The sequence below is a fragment of the Echeneis naucrates genome, chromosome 5, assembly GCF_900963305.1.
Source record: "Echeneis naucrates chromosome 5, fEcheNa1.1, whole genome shotgun sequence".
NCBI classification, from domain to species: domain Eukaryota; kingdom Metazoa; phylum Chordata; class Actinopteri; order Carangiformes; family Echeneidae; genus Echeneis; species Echeneis naucrates.
In genome coordinates, this window is record NC_042515.1 from 2,543,886 (window position 1) to 2,564,356 (window position 20,471).

The window sequence follows — 20,471 nt, forward strand, 5'->3', positions numbered from 1 at the left end:
AAAATGCAACACACACACACACACACACACATATATCCCCTTAAAATAGGCCTGCACAATTAATCAAATCATCAAAAATGCTGTATGACCTAGTGTAAGGTAAGATGCTCTGAACAACAAAACAGCTCCACTTCAAAAAAGCCTGGTCAGAGGTTAATAATATGAAAATCTCAGAGAGCTAACAAACCAAGATATCAATCCTACTTATGTGGTGAGCCCCAATCCCCCAGAAAGATGCTGCTTTATACCGTAGCTACTGTGTGCACACTGTGCACAGTCAGGCTGATGAAAGAGTAGATGAATTAAGGTCAGTGCAGTGGGTGTGAATTGATGTGGTCATGGTAAATATCAGGGTTGGACTTTATTGAAGAGGGAGCACTTAAATGTCAAATAGTAAATCAAGCCGCAGAGGCAATATGGAACCTATTCTCCTGTTTACTTGGAGAATGTAAAATTCTGCCAAGTTGGCCCGGCTGCAGGAGGATTAACCCACATTTTCCATACTTGCCTGTGTGCTCTAAACTCTTATTTTGCTTTACTTGCATTTTCTTCAGTGTTATTATGGAAAAATGTAATTCCCATCGTAACTGTTCTGCTGTAATACGGGCAGCACCTTGTAGGTTAATTTCCATGCTCTAATGGCACTTAGAGGAATGAACAAATAAAGATATAAAACAAAGGGTTCACATATGGTCCAAGCCAGGAGTCTTAACATTTTTGCTGCTGGTAGACCACAACAGCCAGTCACAGGAGGAATGCAGGACTGCAGATGATGGTTGGGGCCACATACTGGCTAGAAACCGCAGACATTCACAAGAGTGTGGTCAATCCCGGATGAGCATTCAATATCAAAATATTACTGTTAAATATCTCTGCACATAGACACATAAATGTGTTTTTATGGTCAGCCAGTGGTTGTTTTTGTTATGCCAGCAGTTTGGCTTGAAGATGGCAAAATGAGTAGCAAATTATCAATATTAGCAAGCACGCTAATGAAATAATGTATCTAAATGATCTCATGAACATTTCTGTGGTGACATTATTTGGCATTTATTGGTTGATATACTGCAGATGTATATGTCATCACTGCATGTTGTGTTGTCCTCTGCCATTATTATTTTCTTGTACTGTTCTTTCAGTTGAAATCTTCAGTCCTGTGCCGTGTTGAGAACGTTAGGGAGATATAAAAAGTAAATGCTGCAGTTGTGTGTGTGTGTTTAAGTTATTATACCGTGTTGCATGGGTACGGTGTGCTGGTACACTTGTAGGGCCCATTGCTTCCCGGCAGGTGATGTGCTTTACCTCCAAATCTAGTTACACATCTGGGTGGAGATTGTCTGCTGTGAAAAAGTTAGTTAGAAATGCAACAGTTATGTTTTTCCATGGCAAACTTCATGCTACCTCTGGTCGTTGCTCTCTCTCAGTGAATGAAAGAACAGAAGCCAAGCAAGTGCAAAGCAGTTGTACGCCATTCTGCATTAAGATAAGACAAGCTTTCTAGTTGTTATTTTTCAGCATACGTACTATAATTAGTATTACCAGCTCAAATTAAACTGGACCAATACGCATTGTAGCAGTTACAGTAAGGATTACAGTTCGCATTAACGCTGCTGTTGTTGCTTTTATTACTACGACTGCTGGTTGAGGAAAATGGCCGCCAACTCTGGCTCTGCTTGAGGTTTTTTGTCTCCTAAAAGGAAGTTGTTGTTTTTTTTCTTGCCAGTCCTCATCCAGTGCCTGCTCTCTGTGGGAATGTTTGGATCTCAGTAAATTATTTCAGAGCAGGTTTAAATCTACTCTGTTTGGACTGTAAACTGTAAACTGAAGATGAAAAAAAAAAAGACTGGAAAATGTATCAGTCAATGCAATTACAGCTTCTATGTGAAAGCAGGAGACAACCTGACCATGTATGGTGAAACATGTCTACACTGATGTGGTGGTGGAATCTACAGATGAAATCAGAAGGTAGAATTTAATATATTACATTTGCCACAAACATCTTCGATAGGACTGCCCTGGCTATGGCCGAAACTCCTTGTGTAAAGTATAGTTTTCAGCAAGTAGAACTACATTTTAACTATTGGAAATCAGTACATTAAAAACTCATCACCACTTGCAAGAGCCTCCAGCAATAATTTCTAAACACGCTTTAATTAGAAAAGTTTAACTTTATTAAAATATTTTAAAAACATAGCCATGTCACATACACATCTTCTTGTACACCACTATCTTATTCACATCAGTAATAATGTCCATTTTATTCCTTATTACTGGAAGGGAAGAGTTAGAGACACAAGCACCATAAAAAAGAGAGATAGAGGACTAATTTTCACATTACTATAGTTCATAGATACGTTTTTTTTCCCCAGGTCATTTCAACTGGTATCTATAAATTAAAAAGAACAAAGCTAAATTAAGTCACAGAATACTAAAGAAAGCCTGCAGCTGTACAAGTCTACATGGCCATCGCCCTTGTGGAGAAGCATTAGTAATGATGTAATAAGGAATGAAATTAATTCACACAGTTGTACTGCAAAGCCTAGAGTCTTGTGTTTATTTTACCTAATTTGTCTGAGACAAGACTTAATGAGAAAAGTATTTACAGACTAATCCTGCTGCTAATTCAAGACAATCTGTTTATCAGCTGTCGCAGTCAGCTGGGATCAAGGCTGACAAGAAAAAAATCCTCAAAGCAACATTTAATGAATGTCATGAGAAATGTTAACAATGCTCACAGGCAGTTTTTCTTGAAGTGCTATTTGAGAAAGAGTCACGACAGGGTTGAAGTTCAGTTGAAGAAAAGACTAGAATCAACATGCAGGCATCAAGTATTTCTTTTTTTTTTGTGACTGATTTGACTTATATTCTGTTTGTAAGTTACTTTTTCTCTCCTACTGTCATCAGGGCTGAAAGAAATAATGAAAAGAAAGAACTTTTGATCCAATTGAGGAAGTCAAAAAATAGAGAACTTTTATTTTTTGCAGCATGTGTTGACTAACTTAAGTCTGACAAACTCACTTTCTCTAAAGTTTTAGCCAGGGCATTTCAATCTGCAACAGCATTAATGCACGTTAAACTGCTATCCACTCACGTATTGCAATGATGCCTGTCCAAGGGAAACCCCAGTTGAGCTACAATAAGCCAGGTGAAAACATCTGGATTCATTTTTAGCTCCTTGAGGAGATATTTTATATGGTGTTGTATTCTTATACAATTCATAATTTAAAACCTTGAAATGAAAGATAACACCGTACGCAATGATCATTTGGATCAGTAAAAGCACCAAAGATATCAAGGTTGTACTAATATTGGGATTCAAATGTATTTTTATTTAAAACTTATAGTTACACATTAGAACAAAATACGCCTATTTTAAAATTAATGTCCCGAGACATGAAGACATTGGTCTGTTGTTTTTAAACTAAAAGGTACAGCTGGTTGAAAGTAAGCCTGTGGACGTGTGGCTGCAGGTGAGAGTGAGTTGATTCAGTGTCACAAGCAGTTTGTGTAGTTTCATTCGTTCAGGTAATACAGTGTCAGGTCAAAATGAAACAATAAATTGGACTGTTGTGGAGGTGTTGATATGTCTCTTTTGGCATTAAATCACCTGTGCAAAAGACCATGTCTTCATTCACAGCATCTGAAGCCCCCTCTCTGATGGCGCAATTTGGCTGCTTTGGACATTTCTGTAAGTCAGACAAACCCACTTCAGCAATGACTGGCCAGATGTGTGGAGGTGTGAAAGTAGGCAGGATTTGAACCTCTCTCTTAAGTTCTGCAATTATTTTTTTTCCTAAACACCTTAAGGAGAGAGCGGCTGAGAGTGTGGGCCATTACGCTTATAAAGACTGAAACGCGATACAAAAAACACAGAGTTGTTGGAAACAGACCACGAAGGGAGCTGGATGCAGCCACGAGGAGGCTTTAATAGTCATACAAACTTTGTTTTGAACCGTACTGAGGACTTCACGCACCTTTTCAGGTGGCTTTGTACCAAATCATCTGACTAAGTCTCTCAACAACAGATGCTGTTGCAGACGAATGCTTGATACTCTGCCAGACAGTAGCGCTGATGAAGGCCAGAGTAGAGAAGCGCTTTCAAATTTACTATTTTTGTCCAGTAAATGGTTTCGGTTCGACCTGACAGTGTCACAAGCTGATTGTAGGTTTGTTGAAGTGAAAACATTGACACCATTACCAGTGGCCCCAAAATCCATAACGTCACGGTATCTCCCCCAGCGTTGTGGGAAAACTGCTCCGTCAGCAACAAGGGGGCTACAGTAAAGTTTCTGCCTCCTCAGCGGTACCGTCCGACAGGCAGTACCTTCATACAGGTGAAGCTGTCAGGGTACTTGGACAGCAACACGGGGTTGCCATCCAAACGCACCTCGCTGAGGCTTAGCCGTAGGTAGTAGGTGTCATTAGACCTGCAGAAGGTGTCTCTGCTGACTTCAGTGATGTTATTGTTCTGGAAGAAATTAAAACAATGTCAAGAAAGAAACAGAGTGAATGAAATGTTACCTGGTAAAGTCAACATCGAAGGCACCAGGAATAAAAACTATTGTGCTGATAGCATGATTAAAATCTCATTGAGTAAATTCTACCAATAATGGATTGATGTGTGATTTGTAGCTTTCCAAAGTAAATTACGTTGATTATATTCAAGAAATACAAACCTGTAGATGTAAAGTCCGCACGCTCTCTGGGATTTGTGGAACAGCCTCCAGTTGGTTGTCGGCCAGGAACAGGTTGGTCAGCTTGGTTAGTTTCTGTTGGGCAAACAAATTCACACCACGGAGGCCAAGATTATTATTACTTGTCCAGTGACTGAGAAATGAAGCCAAAATATATCCAGGATACCAGGTTTGAATGAGATATCAAACAAGTGATCAGGATGATATGGATGTTTCAGCACTTGTGGAAATATGCCTTTTCTTTGTTTTCTTTCTGTGAGTCAGGCAAAAAGATTAATATCTTTTCACAACTATTTAATTTAAAGCCCTTCACTATCTGTTCAAGAAGTAATACTAACGTGCATTTCACTCCAAACCACTAACTTCTGAATTTATTCTTGGGGGGAAAAAAAGATTTTGATAAAAGATCAGTACTTAAAGTGGAAAAAAGAGGTGATGTGTGTTAATGTGTGTACCTTGAAGGCAGTGGCTTTGACGCCCTTCGTTTTGAGGAGGTTATAGTTGGCATTGAAAGATGTGAGTTTGGTTGGGAGCGTAGGAAGTTTGACCAGTTTGTTCTCAGCCAGAGACAATTCCTCCAACAAGGTTAGCTTGGAAAACGCCCCATCTTCAATCTCTGAAATCAGGTTCCCCGTGAAGTCGATCCTCTTCAGAGTCACTGTTGGTATTTCACAAATCATGCAGATACAGATAGATGGTGATTGATCTTTTCATGATTCAGGATTAGTTTATAAAGGGCTACTCTGGGTATTTCATTTTCCACTTGCCAAAATAACAGGACTTTAGTTTCGGGTTTAGGTCATCCTATTAAATTGCTTCTATCTGGGAGGAACGTGAACATTATGGACACAGTAAACACCCACATCATTCAAGAACTTGTACAAGAGCATCAACTATAAATTATTTAAAGCTGAACTGGAGCCACTCAGTAAGGAAAAATGTCCCAAACCTCCTCCTCTGATTACAGAAAATCTAAAGTTCTATTACTATTGTGTTGTTCCAATTAATGCAGATATATTATACATTCTGTAAAATCTACGTTTCAGTAGGAATTAAATAATTAAAAAACAAGACAATGATTAAAAGTAATCAATGCATCAGCCACCTAATTTTTGGTTGACTTGGCTGCAATAGTTTTTCAGACTTACAAATGTCTGCAAAGTCTTTGGTGCTGATTTTTTTGATCTTGTTGAACCGGGCATACAGGTAGGCCGTCTCTTTAGGCAGCGTGGGAACGGCAGTCATGTCCGGACTGACTTCCTCACAGTAGACTGAGCCGGTCAGACACACACACAGCAGGCAGGTGGGCAGGTCTGCAACACAAAACATCAAGCCGTCCTCAAAAAACCTCACTCACATCAAGTAAGGGGGCTGTTACTGACAGGATGGGAGATGGGCTTTGACTGAGGCAGGCAGAAGTGCATTCATAACCACAGATGATTTATAAAGTAAAAGTTTAAATCAAGAAAATAAAGCTTCCCAGAGACCAAGAGGATGTGTTTAGATGTGTTGTTTTGACGGACCCCCCCTCCCAAAAAAAAAAACAAAACAAAAACTGGGATATATATATATAAACAGGAAATATCCATTACATCACAGTCTGGACTGTCGACATGAGGAAAGTTGGATCCATGTATTCATTTTGTACCAGCCAAAATTCTGATAAATCAGACCAGGCCACTTTCTCTCTGTCTTAGTCCAGTTTTTATAAGACTGTTCCCAAACCACAAGATGTTGCCCTCAAATTTCTGTTTCTTGGCTCACATGGCCTTTCACCAGTGCTGCATGCCAGGCCTTCTAAGATTATTTTCTGCTCTCCACCGTATCCGTATGAAAGAGTGGTTAAATGTTCCATTCCACAGTCATCTCTAGTGAGCCACCTGTCACCTACAGCGTTGCCACTAAATTATTATTTTCCTCCATTCTGATGTTGAAATTGAATATTTGTCTCAAAGCTTCTGAGTATCTGTTGCAGGTCTGCCATATGGTTGGCTGACAGGACAATAGCACGAGGAAGCAGGTGCAACGATTGTCCTAATCCTAACATGTACAATACCTTTGACTACCTTTTCCAAACCTTAATCAAACCTTAATAAATAAAATTATAAACTTCCCTTCCAATTGTGATTAGATGTTGTTGGATGTGTGACCAGTGGCTGATGAGATAACCAGGGTTAACCTCTTACCTATAGCGTCTGCTGGCGGTGGGGTTGGGCTTTCATCAGGTTCATCAGCAGGAGCCAGGGCCCTCTGCAGGAGAAAACATGGCCTGTTCATATACTGGCCAGCTCATTGGCTAGAGCAAAGAGCATCAATGTAGAATTAAACACAGGTTTGATCTTCACTCACACTGATGGTGATGTCATGTCTTGCTGATATTAATTCATGTTAAGTTATTTGAGTGATCGCTAAAGGTGTCGTGTGATGTTAACCTTTGGAAAAGAAGGAATTTAGTTTCTTGTTGTGTTTCATTGACGTGTACATGGTTTAAGTGCTGATTTAAAAAACAGGTAAAATGGATCAAAATCCAGAGGGTCCAGTCTCAGTTTTCCAAATAGCACATTATCACGGTGATAATCACTTTATCCACCATCTCCAGCTCCCCAGGTCAGTTCATGTTACGGTCATTTAGCAGGAATCTACTGGGAAGCGTTTCATTGGCACGTGCAGTGCATTTGTTGGATGAACTTCCTGAAACATGTTTAAAAAGGCATTTTGTGACACAGTTCTGTTCTCAGTCTGAGAACAGAGTTGACTCAATGTCCTCAGTTAGCAGTTAGGGACCACGTCTGGTCCAATGCAGCACTATCTTTGTACCTGTATTGATGTGAGACCATCAGTCCTCTGGTGCTGCCGATGGGAAACACCTTTGTTTCCAGGTTTGTGCGTATTTGGCAGAATATCAATTATCCCTGAGAAAAATTCCAGCCACAACGCTGCTGATTGTCTTTGAGCTGGCTGAGCGTCCCATTAACTAATCAAATAGAACAATGTTTGGTGCATCTTAGTGCATCTAAGTAGTTAACCGTATCAGCAGGAGAGTATGAGTCCTGTCTCTGAAGGATCTGGCATGGGCAGAATCCTCTATGAAAACCAGCTGCTCCCAAATCAAGTTGTTACTCATTAAAACTGAAGTTACATTTCATAGCAATATTCTCTCCCTCGCCCCCCCTTCCACCCCACCACCCAATTCTCTGAGATGTTTGTGGTTTTTTCACTTCCTGCAAGTGTTTCCCAAAGTAACGACCGGGCCAGACTTTGGTTTTGGTTCACCCAAACATTTTTTGAAAAGTGGTTAGTTGAGGGATAGTGTGGTTGAGTCGGGGTTTGGTGTAAGAACAAGTTAGTCAGAGCAAGGTGTGTGTGTGTGTGTGTGTGTGTGTGTGTGTGTGGGACTGTTGAATCAATTATCTTTCACCAGAGGACGATCAAATCAAGTGTTGACAGTTTTGTTTTTTTTTGTTTTTTTACATTAAAATGGTGTACATTATTAGATTTTGGGGTAATCAGACTGGATAGTGAATTTTCAATATTGCCAGTTATCAAGCATGATTTAAGCATTTTTTTTCCTTCCTTTTATTAGTAGAAATCTTCATTAAGTCAAACACTTTGCCCAGTTTGACCAGAATATTCGTGCCTCTTAAAATATTACATGTTCTTTCTGTGTTGATACAAATTTTTCATCATTTCAATATTTCACTTTCATCCATTATGTAAGAGGTTCAATCACAACTGTGAAGATTGTCTGTTGAAGTCATTCTGCGAGTTATTGGTTGAGAATGTTTACATGCAAACAAACATTGGTCTAGTTGTGTGAAACTGTGTCAAAGTTTGGAGAAAAAAAATACATTTTACTTTATGAAATAAATAAATATTTTCTGAGTTATGTTCCTCCAGATAAGCATGAAGTACATAAGACGCCTCTTACCCGAGCCCTCCTTGATATCAAACTGTCACTGAAGTATCCGTTCAGCTCCCTGCCAGGTAGAGATCCAGGTATCAGCTGTGAGTCCTGGTCAGACGTCCTGGCCGAGGCTGCCACCAGCCATGGCACCAGCATACAGGTGAATAAGAAAGCCTTCATGCCGTCCAAAGCAGTGTGATGCTGTCACACCAGCTCGCCTTAAAGCCTGAGTTCGGGTCAGCAGCTGCTCTCAGCTATGAGCCCTCATTGGGATGTGTCAAACGACTGTATTTAAAGGCTGAACCGGTAGCTTCCAGCAGACTCCTGAAGCAGAGTTTGTCGAACAGAGCACTTAACCCTTCCCTGACCACCCACCATCCATCTGCTGTGAGAGAGACAGAAACACAGACAGGATAAACAAAAAAAGAGGCAGACACGTGAAAAAGCGGGCACATATGGAAAAAAGACAAAGAGAATGAAGTGTACTTTTTTTTCTGTGCATCACAAAAACTGCAGAGGAGGCAGAAAAATGTCATTAACACTCACAGTGTGAGTGTGTTTTGTCAGGAGGAGGAATGTCTGTGCTCTCTGCCCAACCACTCAGTAATGACTGGTAATAACCAACCTATCCTTCATTTTTTCTCCCTTCACTGGCTCTCTTTTCTCTCAGCTCTTGGGTAGATAACACATTTAACAGTTTAACTGACCAGCAGGCCAATCTGTTTTGATATCTGGATAATTCCTTTCAGAGGGACTGATATTTCAGGTCTTACTCACTTTAACGCTTTTAAATTATCAACCAATTAAAGTAACTCAGGTTATTCTCCATTAAAATTTGAACAAATAAGACAGAAAATAGCACACAGCCTCTGTTGAACAAGGTTTTGATGTATCCTCATCCATCAAAACACCAAATAGGGGATTTTAATCCCGCCATAGGAATCAGCACTGAAGCTGTGGTTGTTTTTAAAACCCTGTATGTTGGGTTGCTGCCTTCAATCATCATTCGTTAGTATGTGAAATATAATTATATCCAGGAGGCAGGTCTTTATTGTGGTTACTGTGTTGAACCATCAGACACAGATTAAGTGTCTCTTCATTCACCTTGCATGAATGTAAGAGTTTGCATGGACCAACACCAACAGTACATTACACTTAGTTTTAATTAGTGTCATGTACAACTGCAATCATAAACACAACACAAAGTGCTGTATCCAAACTAACTGAGGACTCTGCTTGTGAGACTGGAACCAGGACAATCCCTCCAGCAACAGCATTTGGTTGCCTTATTGCTTCCTTCCTGATGCTGAGGTGTCTTGAATGAAAATGTTGTTCACATGCCTTTCATCTTTGAGCCTTGCAAATCTAATTTTCATTTCTGTTTTTTGATATGCATGATTCATTAGATTGTCTTATATAACTTTGAAGGAAGAGCAACACAGCAAAAATCTGACGGTTTGTCCACGCCGGGATGGCGGGGGGGGGGCCTTAGGTAAATAACAAGAAGTGACTGTCAGAAAATCGGATGTTAATGTGGCCCATTTTGTAATATTTTAAAGGTGCAAAAATAATTTACCTTTTGAAAAATTTTCTTTATATATATTTATAGATGGAGATATATATATATAGACGGAGATATAAAAGATGGAGGATGAATGTTTCTAATTAGGCCCCATCAGACTTTGCAAAGACAAAATCATATACATTTCCTGTCCCAGATATCTAATGGTCAGTGAAATGTTAGAAACATTCATCCTCCATCCATCCATTCATGTATTTTCTTTTGCCCAACCGGTGGCAACAGGCAAAGTACATACAGCTGCAGGTATGGTTTTCAGAGGTGCTTGTCAGAAGGGCTTCAGAAATCACCTCCTTCCATATTTTTCCAACAACTGGGGCAGTATCTGACCATTTCTGTATCCACTTTACACTTTGATAGACCAGCTGTACCAAGGTGAGAAAGTAGCCTATTCAGAATCAACTATAAACACCACAGGCTTTACTTTAACAAGCCACATAGTCAGAAGCATCTGAGCCAAGTAGTCTGAAGCACATGGTGAAAATACTTTTAGGGCTGTCCATATCACATCATCTGACACATGGTTTAAAGGTCTGGACTTCATCTTTGTTGTGTTTGGGAGTAATTATCAAGTAACAAGTAATGAACTAACCATTCCCTTTAAAAGCCGGGTGCACTTTGAGTGTTTTACGCACAATTATTTTTCTATGAGTTGATTGTGTATTATTGGTAACACACAATTTAACTCAAACACTGCTCCCTCCTTCTGAGTCTTCTCCTGACACGTTCCTTTAATGGACACCATTATCCTCTGTGGATGATATCACAGCGACTCCCTTTTTATTGTTGGCTTTTCATTCTGCCTAATAGTACTGCTCAGAACAGCACAAAACACAACATTTTAATGTTGTTAAATGCCAACCATAATCCAACCTCAAGGGAGCTGACATATTTAGCTCCCCCAGATCACATAGCATCCTTACTATGTGTCCACAAAAGATCCTTCAGACCACTTGATCTGATGCTTAACAATTCAACTGAGCAGCAGTTCTTCTGCAATCTCTCCTCCAAAGGTGAGCCAAACGGCCTCCCATGGAAATGAATGTAGCTCACTTGGTTTGTGTGATATCAGTCTTTGAGCACAGGTAACCGTTTGACTGTAGATCAACTGATACATCGAGCTCTGGCTCCAAACTCTTCCCTACAACAGTTTGACACCTTACTGCAGACGCTGCAGAAATCCTCCTGTCAGTCTCCCAGTCCATCTTACCTGCAGCAGCAGTTGGGTGTGTTGACTCTGTGCTGTACAACAGCGTCAACCACTTTTTAGACTGAGAGTGACTTCCGTCTACATGTGAAGGGGCTCAAGTGCTTCAGACTTTTACTGTAGCTGACTTGATGAGTTGGCTTGTGAATGAAAATGGCTCTTGTGATGGTCAAAAAACCCCAAAAAAACCAAAAGGTGAACAGGTTCTCAGTGGTCTCAGTGACCCCTGGAAGATATCACCCAAAGATATCTTGGACTTGACTTATCTTAGTTGTTCATCTCTTTAATCAACTCTTCTTTATTGTTTAATGTTTGTCAGACGTCTGCAGAGCTTGGTTTGTGGAAGAGTTATGAAGTTCTGTGCAGGCAATAATACAGGAATAAATAACAGCTAATGCAATAAACACAGACAGAAAAAAAAAGAAATTAAGATAAATAAATGAGGCCAGAAATTAATCAAAAACAGAATTAGTGGAAAATGGCAAAACAAGAAGCATGGGAGAAGTTTCCAAAACAGAAAGGCCAAGAGATTCTTAGTAATAAAAGTGAAGGGACTGTTCACTGAGTGTATTCAACAGCTGCTATGGTCCAGCTGTTCCTGGGCTGAATTCAACCTTGGTTGTCAAGTCAGAGGGATGCTGGGCTTCCCCAGAGCAGTTCTTAAGAATTTGGAGTGTTTTTCGGTGATGTCCCTACGGATAAATAGACCTGCAAGAAACAGTTTTTCTCTATAAACAAGCACAGAGAGAGAGCAAAGACCGAAGTTTAACGGCAAAACAGTTAAATAGAAAACAGGTGACTATTTCAGCCTTCAAGAGGAGAGGAAAAGAAGGGGGCCCAGATATAAACATCCCAGGAACATGAGCCCAGACTGTTACAGGTGTGTTAGCAATTATGAACACCTTTAAACTTTTATGACTCTGGGAAAAGGGCCAGCAACTGGAGAATGTTTTTACTGTCACTAATTTTCTGTACCAGAGTTTAGCTGTCACGGTGGTTTGCTGCTATTCCATTGCACAATGAAAGAATGTGAGTGCGGAAAGCCACCAATAACAACACACTAAACACTTTAGTCCTGTCGTGTTGACTCATCCGGTGATGAGCCTCTTTTAACACTTGACAATTACTTTATGAAAGGTTTGTGCTGCATTTGGATGTCATAACAAATCAATAAATTTGCACAACAATGACTATAATCTCTCCAGATCTAAATTGAGCCGATCGGTTAAGATTCACCATCAATACTACAGAAGAGCTGATTACTACTGATTGATCTCCTCAGAGTCCTACAAAAAAAAAAACCAAACAACTAAAAAAGAAGCTGTTTTCAGTCATAAAATGGGATTTTTCACCAAACTGGTAAAACTGGTGAGCTTGTTTCAGAGTTTTGTAATCCTTAAGTTTGCCTTTTCCTAACCACGACTTCTATATCATACAAACACAGTCACTGTGATGGTAAAACTTTTTTCTGGCTCTCTGCTCAGTGTGACTTTGGGCTTGGCCCTCGGGTGACAGGTGGAGGCGAGCAATGCGTAATGGCCGAGACAAAACAATATACGCCAGTGAATTTACCCCACAGACAGACATCCATTTGACTGCAGAGAAGCTTTCGACGCAGCAGACCACCTGGTTAGGCATTAAACAGCATTGAGCTGCACGAGTCTGTCCGACAGCTCTCATGATATATTAACCCACCACTCAGAGCTCTGTGTGTTGCTCGTGACATAGCAGTGGCAGCAGACTTGGGGTTTTGTTTTTTTTTTTTTATTTTAGCTCGGGGACTTGTTATGTAACCAGTGTTACATGTTTTTCAAATTAAATGGCTGATACAAAACTACTACTTCACCTCCCCCATGAGGCCCCACATGAAGCTGAAATGAGAAGAATCACATAATCCACATAAGGATCACATAGCTTTGGATCTCTTTGGAGCTTTTTAACCTTCTTTATTTTGTGTTCTTGGTTTTGTGAAACATTAATTGGATGGTTTACACTCTGAGCCCTATTTCTAGGAACAGCAGGCAACAGTTTTCAACTCTACACCTCCAGCACCATATGACAGAGGGAAATTTGCAAATAGCTGGCCAAGAAAGTGGAAAAAGTCAGATGTTTTTCGTGCAAGTGAGTGCTGAACAAACCAGAGCTAAAAGGAGAGTACATTTTTCACTATTACTTGTAAAAACAACACTTATACTAAATAAAAACAACACTTATTTTCAAGAAGTGTTGTTTTGAAAGCTGTTTCTGATTACTTCTTGATTACATTATCTATCAACATAATGAGGAAATGAGGGTGTTGTGGTTGTTTTAGGTGCTGACCATAGACTATATAAAAATAATCAGAGACACCACATCTGAAAAATGAAGCTAACGCTGATGAGTCTTCAATCTGCATTCTGTGGGAAGACTCCACGGTTGTTAAAAGGACTCAGCTGTTATTGAAGTCTATGTGAAATTGGCTGCTACTTGTTTTTATTTATTTGCTCAGTAAACAGTTTCTTAACGTTTATGTTTTCAGTCTCTAGTTTCAAGTCTTCTTCAATACAAAACAATCTTAACTTTCTAGTGTACGGACTGAGAGGAAAATGGACCATAAAGCAGGGCATGCATCAGGATGTGGCTACTTTGTGATTGGCAGCCGGGACCACAAACCATGAGCCCACAGAGTGGCTCAGTGTTCCCCCTCACCTCCACCTTCTCCTCCAATATGGTTTCTTCTTCTCCAACAAACAAATTTAAAAACATGAGAGCTCAGAAACAACAGCTTGCAAACTAAGAATTGACATGACGGTGTGTTTCCACTTGGTATTGACCATTTAACCACAATCTCCCCCGTTTGTCTGCAGTCTTAGCGAATGTTATATATTTTATTCATTTGCAAACAAAATTCCCTTGTGATGAATAAGGGATGATAAAATATAAGAAAGCACAACACAGCAGACATATTGGCCTTTTAAATGTAGAAATCCAACTTCCCCCGAAATGTAAAAGATTATTAGGGTTAGATCATTAGCCTTCAAAGTTCAGGAGATCATTTTGTGGACTGCAGTAAGTACATCGTTAAGATTGGATGGTCTTTTCTGTCGTTACAATAATAAGGCGGCCGTAGTTAAAAGAAACCTGATGACTATTGATTTGAACCAGAAAGGGAACATCGTGTCTCCCACGTCACAGTTCCATTGACCCATCTTTCCACCCCAACTATTAAATCCAGCTATTAATTTTCTAGGACAGTACTGAAAATGTTGTTTCAAAATTTATGATCAATTAAAATGTGACTCATCTTTTATCTTTAGTTTTCAAGCTGACATTACTCTTATAAGCATATCGGTCATATGAGTCATTGCCTCAGATGCCCCACAAGTAGAGTTTTACAAGTTATTCCAACAGTTCAACATGCTGTTTTAAAAATGTTCAATTGAATTAGTTCTCAGTTCTGTATTACTGTACGATATTTCCTGTAATCCTTTGGAAGTAAACCCCGATGCAGGAGAGTTATTCTGGCCTCTTATTCACTGTAGGTCTGAGTCGTTTTCCTTCTGCTGGTTCAAATACTGGCACTCAGCCTTGGAATTCAGTCCCAGAGGATCTGAAGACGACCTGATGGTTAAAACAGAACAACTGTGGCCTCCGCAAGGAGACCACCACTTTGGTTTTAATTTCAGCAACTTTTTTTTTTTTCCAGAGCACAGGATTAGAGAGTTTATGTTTTGTTTTTGATAACCAATGAATGACCTCTTTCCACATCATCATCTTCAGGACGTGAAATCTTTGACCATGCAGCATTTTGTTTCAAGACAAAATGGCTTTCTGTGTTTGTATTTTTGTTCCTGGAAGTCACCCTCTCCCTGTTTAGGGTTTATTAGCCTGATAGGCAGGAGAAATCTAAATATTAATGCAGTTTTCCTATTTAAATTGAATTTGATCTTCAGGAAAGAGTAAAGAACAGGTGACTTCCTTAGCTCATTGCTTTGAGTTACTGTTTTGTTGTGTGTTATGAACCTGTATTGAAGAGCACTGTAGGGCCTCTGATAGAAGACGCCGTGTCTGCGGATGGTTCCTGTTGTCAGAGCCAGATGCAGAGCAGATGTTGGGGATACACAGAGAGAGGAAGGCCAGGATTTAAAGTATGCTGTTGCTCATACGAGTCTGTCATGCTACACAAGTTGTTCTGTGTAAGATGGCTGATAAATTGCTGTTAGATCGAAACTATTGTAGGTACAGTAATTGATGGCAGGCCTGCATTCAGTTACCTTCCAGTACGTTTGATATGGCAGTTATCATCCTGTCCTTGTTTGAATTTTAAAGAATATTTACATGCTGAGTTGAATGTGTACTCTTTCTTGTTTTGTTTTTATTACACGCTCAGTTCAAGCTATTAACTTTCCTTCACCAAAAGTAGTACTTTTTCTCTCCATTCTCAGAGCAGCGTTGTGTTGACTCCATTGAAATCAGGTGTGGTGAATTATGCAGGAGCTTTGGTTCATGTCATATTGTGGACATGTCAGGGTCTGAGTCTGTGTAGCTGTCAACTGTTTACTGTAAAGAGCCTTTTCATAGTTCCCAGAGCCTGGAGGTTCTCATCCCAGCCTGAGATTTACTGTCCCTTCTCCACTCAAGCAAAACAGTTAAGGAACCAAGCTTCCAAGAGGCTGGGACGGCTGGGAGTGGTGGTCAGGTCTTCAACACTGAAATCCAACTGAAAATAACATTTGGATAATGTCACCCAGTTTTCCTTCATGGTGTGAAGGACAGAATAAACTCTCCCCAGCGATCAGCATCATGGATGGATTCTTGACTAAATGCACATAAATGCCATTTCTCTGCTTCTGAAATACTAACACAGGTTATGTGGTTAGTTGAGTACAAGGCTCTCACAGCTCTTGCATATATAGGATTGCTGAAAGGAAAGATTGTTTAGTCAATGAAATCACTATCTCTTTAGACATGAGAGCGAAATCTGGAGATGCCCTAACATGGTAGCACAATATGTGCACTTTACAGCTATTTACACAGGTGTTTATTCCCAGTGATGGATGGGAATGCATCACGGATAAATATAAAAGAGATCAAAGTTATGGATTATGCTTCCCATGTGATGCACTCATCCCAACAGGGAAACCAATGACAGGCTTTCTGTGAGGACATGCAGTTTCTGCTCGAAGGCTTGTTTCATCGGCAAAATGATTTGATTGAAGCAAGAAAAACATGACTTGAAGTGGAGACCAGAGAGTTTTACAGCCTCTTTGTTGAGATTCTGGTAAATAAAACAAGTGCATTCGTTCCTTTTGATCAAATGTTTTTGCAGTCTTGAATTTGTTTTGTGTCGACAGAGTTAGTGTCTTAGACAGTCTTGGTTTGTTGGTACTGGACAAGAGGCTGGCTCTGATTAAACTGTCAACTGAGACATGATGGTTTGGACTAAACCAGTATGAAACATATGGAGAGTATTATTGGCTGACTGGGCTCCAGTTTGCGGTGGTATTGGATAGTTATCCTCTGTTCTCTGATGACTACTGGATTTGTTATCCCAGCATTCCTGGCATTTTCCCTCTCCCAGACAGAACCTGAAGGACAGTCTAATACTGGCTCAGGAGTGATTCATGCCGACTCTAAAACCAATTTGGATACTAAATATATGCTAGTTCACAATTAGGTGTTGATTATTCACGTGAGTCCCTAATGTACCAGGCTTTCAGACGGTGACTAATTTCCCTTCAGGTCATCCGTCCCAGCTGATCTTTTCTTATTTTTGCTTTTTGTTATGCTGCAGCTTGGTGCTAAAAAGGACAAAAAAATCCTTATAATGCTGCACTCCATATGACAAGGTGAAGAGTAGAAGGAGACTCTGTAATATCACACTGATAATTTGACAAGTTTTCACGCCATTCACTCAGCACTGACTTGAAGCACCTTCTTCCAAAAACTACAGCCTCAAGTCTTCTTGGGTTTGATGCAACAAGCTTTAAATATCTGGATTTGGGGATTTTCTGCCACCCTTGACCGTTGGTTCACACAAGGTCTCTCATCACCACACGGGATCTCCAAAGTCACCGGTGGATTTATGGTTCCCTTCTTACCAAAGTCCCTGCATCCTTATTGGCTGGCCATAACTAGGTGATTCCTGGTTGTTCCGAACTTTTCAAACCGTTTCAGAGTTTTGAGAACCCCTTAAACTTGTGCCTCGCCACAATCCTGCGTCTAAGCTCTGCAGGCGGTTTCTTTCTCCTCATGGCTTTGTTTACGCTTTGATTTGCCAAGTCAGCTATAAGCCCCTATAAAGTCAGGCTCATTGCCTTTCTAAATCTGGCAGCTGTTTGATAGAAACATCTGAAAGAGGGTAAGAAAAATGGGAAGTGCCGAGATAAATTTCTAGTGTCCTGACAAAGGGCCTGAATACTCATACCAAAGAGTCCAACCCTAAGCCTAACAGATTGTTCTCTTTGTCCCTTGGGGGTATTGAGTGCAGCGGGATGAAGGAAAATCTTCAGCAATAGCCTGCGCCACAACAAAATTAGAAAAAAGTGTGACACTTTCCAAATGAACTGCACCATCAGTAGTCAGTGTACCAGAAGATAAGGCCTTACTGTACTTACAGCTGAAGGCACTTTGTGTGACTTGGCTCACAGAGCCCGAAGTCATCATGTGTTTGCAGGTACGGTACGTCATTCTTGGACCTGAGGCTGTTGAAAAGGAAAATGAATCTGTGTTAATGGAACGATTCAGACTGAAAGGATTTATGTTCATGAGATCTGTGAAGATGAAGGATTTTGCTGTTTTAATTTCCTTTAACATGACAAGCTTTTTACTCACTCATGAAAAAATTTAATGCTGAGCAAACCCGCTTGGATTGTTTTCAAAACAATATAATTTGTGAAAACATCAATTAAACACGAACAGTTATTGATTATTTACACCATAGTTATTGCAAAAATATTCCTTGAATTCATTACTAAACAAATACTTTATGCTGCGTGTGCCATCTGTTTTCATTCTGTGCTGTGAGTTAATATCAGTGTGTTCTTTTTGAATACTGCTGAATGAAGAAAGAGTGCCTTCTTTCTTCATGGACCAAAAATGAGCAGTTTGTTCATTTAGTCACTGATCCTCATTAAAAAATACAGTCCCACTATTATGTATTGAATTCAATGAGGCCGATTGAAAAAAGCATAAGGGGACATATGGAGAGTGTTATTTGTTGACTTGGTTCCATTTGGGTGGTATTTGATAGTGGTTCTCTGTTCTCTAATGACCGTTGAATGTATTATCCAGACAGATGGAGGAGGCTTTTTGTATTTGTCACTGACTGTTACCACACTGTAAAAGGTTTGACTGAAGAGCTGCCTTCCACTTCATCTTTTCTTTCAGCTAACAGTGGAAGTACTGTAATTTTTTTGCTTCTGGACAAACAGCTCAAACAGAACAACAGTTAATGATATGAAAAGAAATGTGTGTCTTTTGGAACTAAAAGAAAAAAACAAGAAGAACAACAACAACAACAACAACAAAAAAAAACAGCATGGTAACGTGTCTCAAAACACAGAGGCCTTGTCCTGTTACGCGTGAAACTGCTTTCGCAATGTTAGATCCATTGTCTTAAAAGTATTTCTCCAAACTCCAGCTGCTTTGTTCCTGTGATCAAGTGATCCTAAAACAGTCTGCAGACTCATGATAAATTCATTACTGATGAGAACGAAACATCAGCCTCGTGTTTGATTCCACATGTTATTGTTTTTCAACGTGGACCGGAGTCATATATTTGGTTCCATGAGGTAATAAATCTTTTTAATGCCTCACTAGATGTTTATATGATCAGACGACGGGGATACTTTGCTGCAAACTTCCTTCGTATGACGTATAAGGACCATGGGTGCTTTTAACTGCTGTATAGGCCTTTAAATCTGGTAATCTGGTCAGTTTGACAGAAATGGTTCTTCCAAACAGTTATTGGTTTGGAAGAACAAATAGACTAAGAAAACCAATAAATCCTTCGTTTGGAAGTTGGATCTAAAAGTTCTGGCATATTTTGTTGAAATGATTTACATCATTTACATTTTTGCAGCTCCTGTGATATTGTGACTTTGCTTGTATCTTAATTAATTGTGCAGCTTTTCTTGAAATTCTTCAGCTGTTGAAAAAAGTCAGGTTTGGTTTTGGCTCTGTGGCAGACTGATGTGAAGTACAGTATTGACCTGTGTGTAAAAAAAAAAGTCTGCCCTTTTTCCAATCACACTTGTGGTCCAGTAGCCTACTCGGTCTTCTCCCTACTACAGTTACAATCCATCTATATTATTGTTTGTGGTTAAAGTCGATGCCTTTTTCATGTGTGTGCGGAGACAAGGGAATTCTGGGAAGCTCCCATGTTAATGTAATTATGCCTGTTTAATAGGACATTGTGGGCTTGAACGATTCCCTGTGTGCTAATTGTGATGAGGAGAACATGGCTGTCTCCTGAGCAGTAGACTCCATCTGGATAAAATCTCTTTTTATTGGACTGCCCTTCAAAAGCTCTGGCTTTAAGATCGCTACTGGCTAAAATAACAGTGTCTGTGATTCTGCCGATGACCATCTGTCTGTCGCTCTCATGTCCACTCTCCTGTCTCTCTGCATTTATTCATTTTACTCAGGTTATACCATCTCATTTTGTGCCTTTTGCATTCGTGCATGTTCATTTAATGTTTTATTAAATCAGCACCCGACATTTAGACAGTCTAATTCTTCACAGATAAAACCAGGGATGACACATAAGCTGCTGGAAACTCACCCATGTGCTCGGAAATACTCCGACCTGCACGCTGCACAGTGAAGTGATACTAAGTGATGCTGATTAATTGATAAATGAGACCAACAACGAGTCTTTGGTGAGCCAGATATCTTTACGTCTGCTTTATATAAGTGATTTTATCTGCACAAACAGCTGTTCGAAACCAAAACTGTGCTGTATCACGTTTTCTGGGATACATTACGTCCTCGCCTTTATTTAAACAGTTCGTTGTGAGATTTTTATTTCTTTGACTAGTCTGTAAACTCTGTGCATACTGATTCACTCATTTCATAGGTGACAAATTGAACAACAGTGATTTTTAA

At 39.9% G+C, this 20,471-nt stretch overlaps 2 protein-coding genes across 3 annotated transcripts in view; one reads left to right on the forward strand and one right to left on the reverse strand.

The window, feature by feature from the left end:
* cenpp (centromere protein P) overlaps window positions 1–20,471 on the forward strand; it is a 70,117-nt gene that overhangs the window by 10,010 nt on the left and 39,636 nt on the right. The window lies entirely within an intron of this gene.
* ogna (osteoglycin, paralog a) lies at window positions 2,163–8,926 on the reverse strand. The gene is made up of 6 exons (XM_029502650.1): window positions 8,623–8,926; window positions 6,881–6,944; window positions 5,843–6,007; window positions 5,150–5,352; window positions 4,677–4,769; window positions 2,163–4,468 (listed from the first exon to the last, which is right to left on the reverse strand). Exons 1-6 carry the CDS (start codon window positions 8,776–8,778, stop codon window positions 4,298–4,300), a joined length of 852 nt encoding a protein of 283 aa, XP_029358510.1. The 5' UTR covers window positions 8,779–8,926; the 3' UTR covers window positions 2,163–4,297.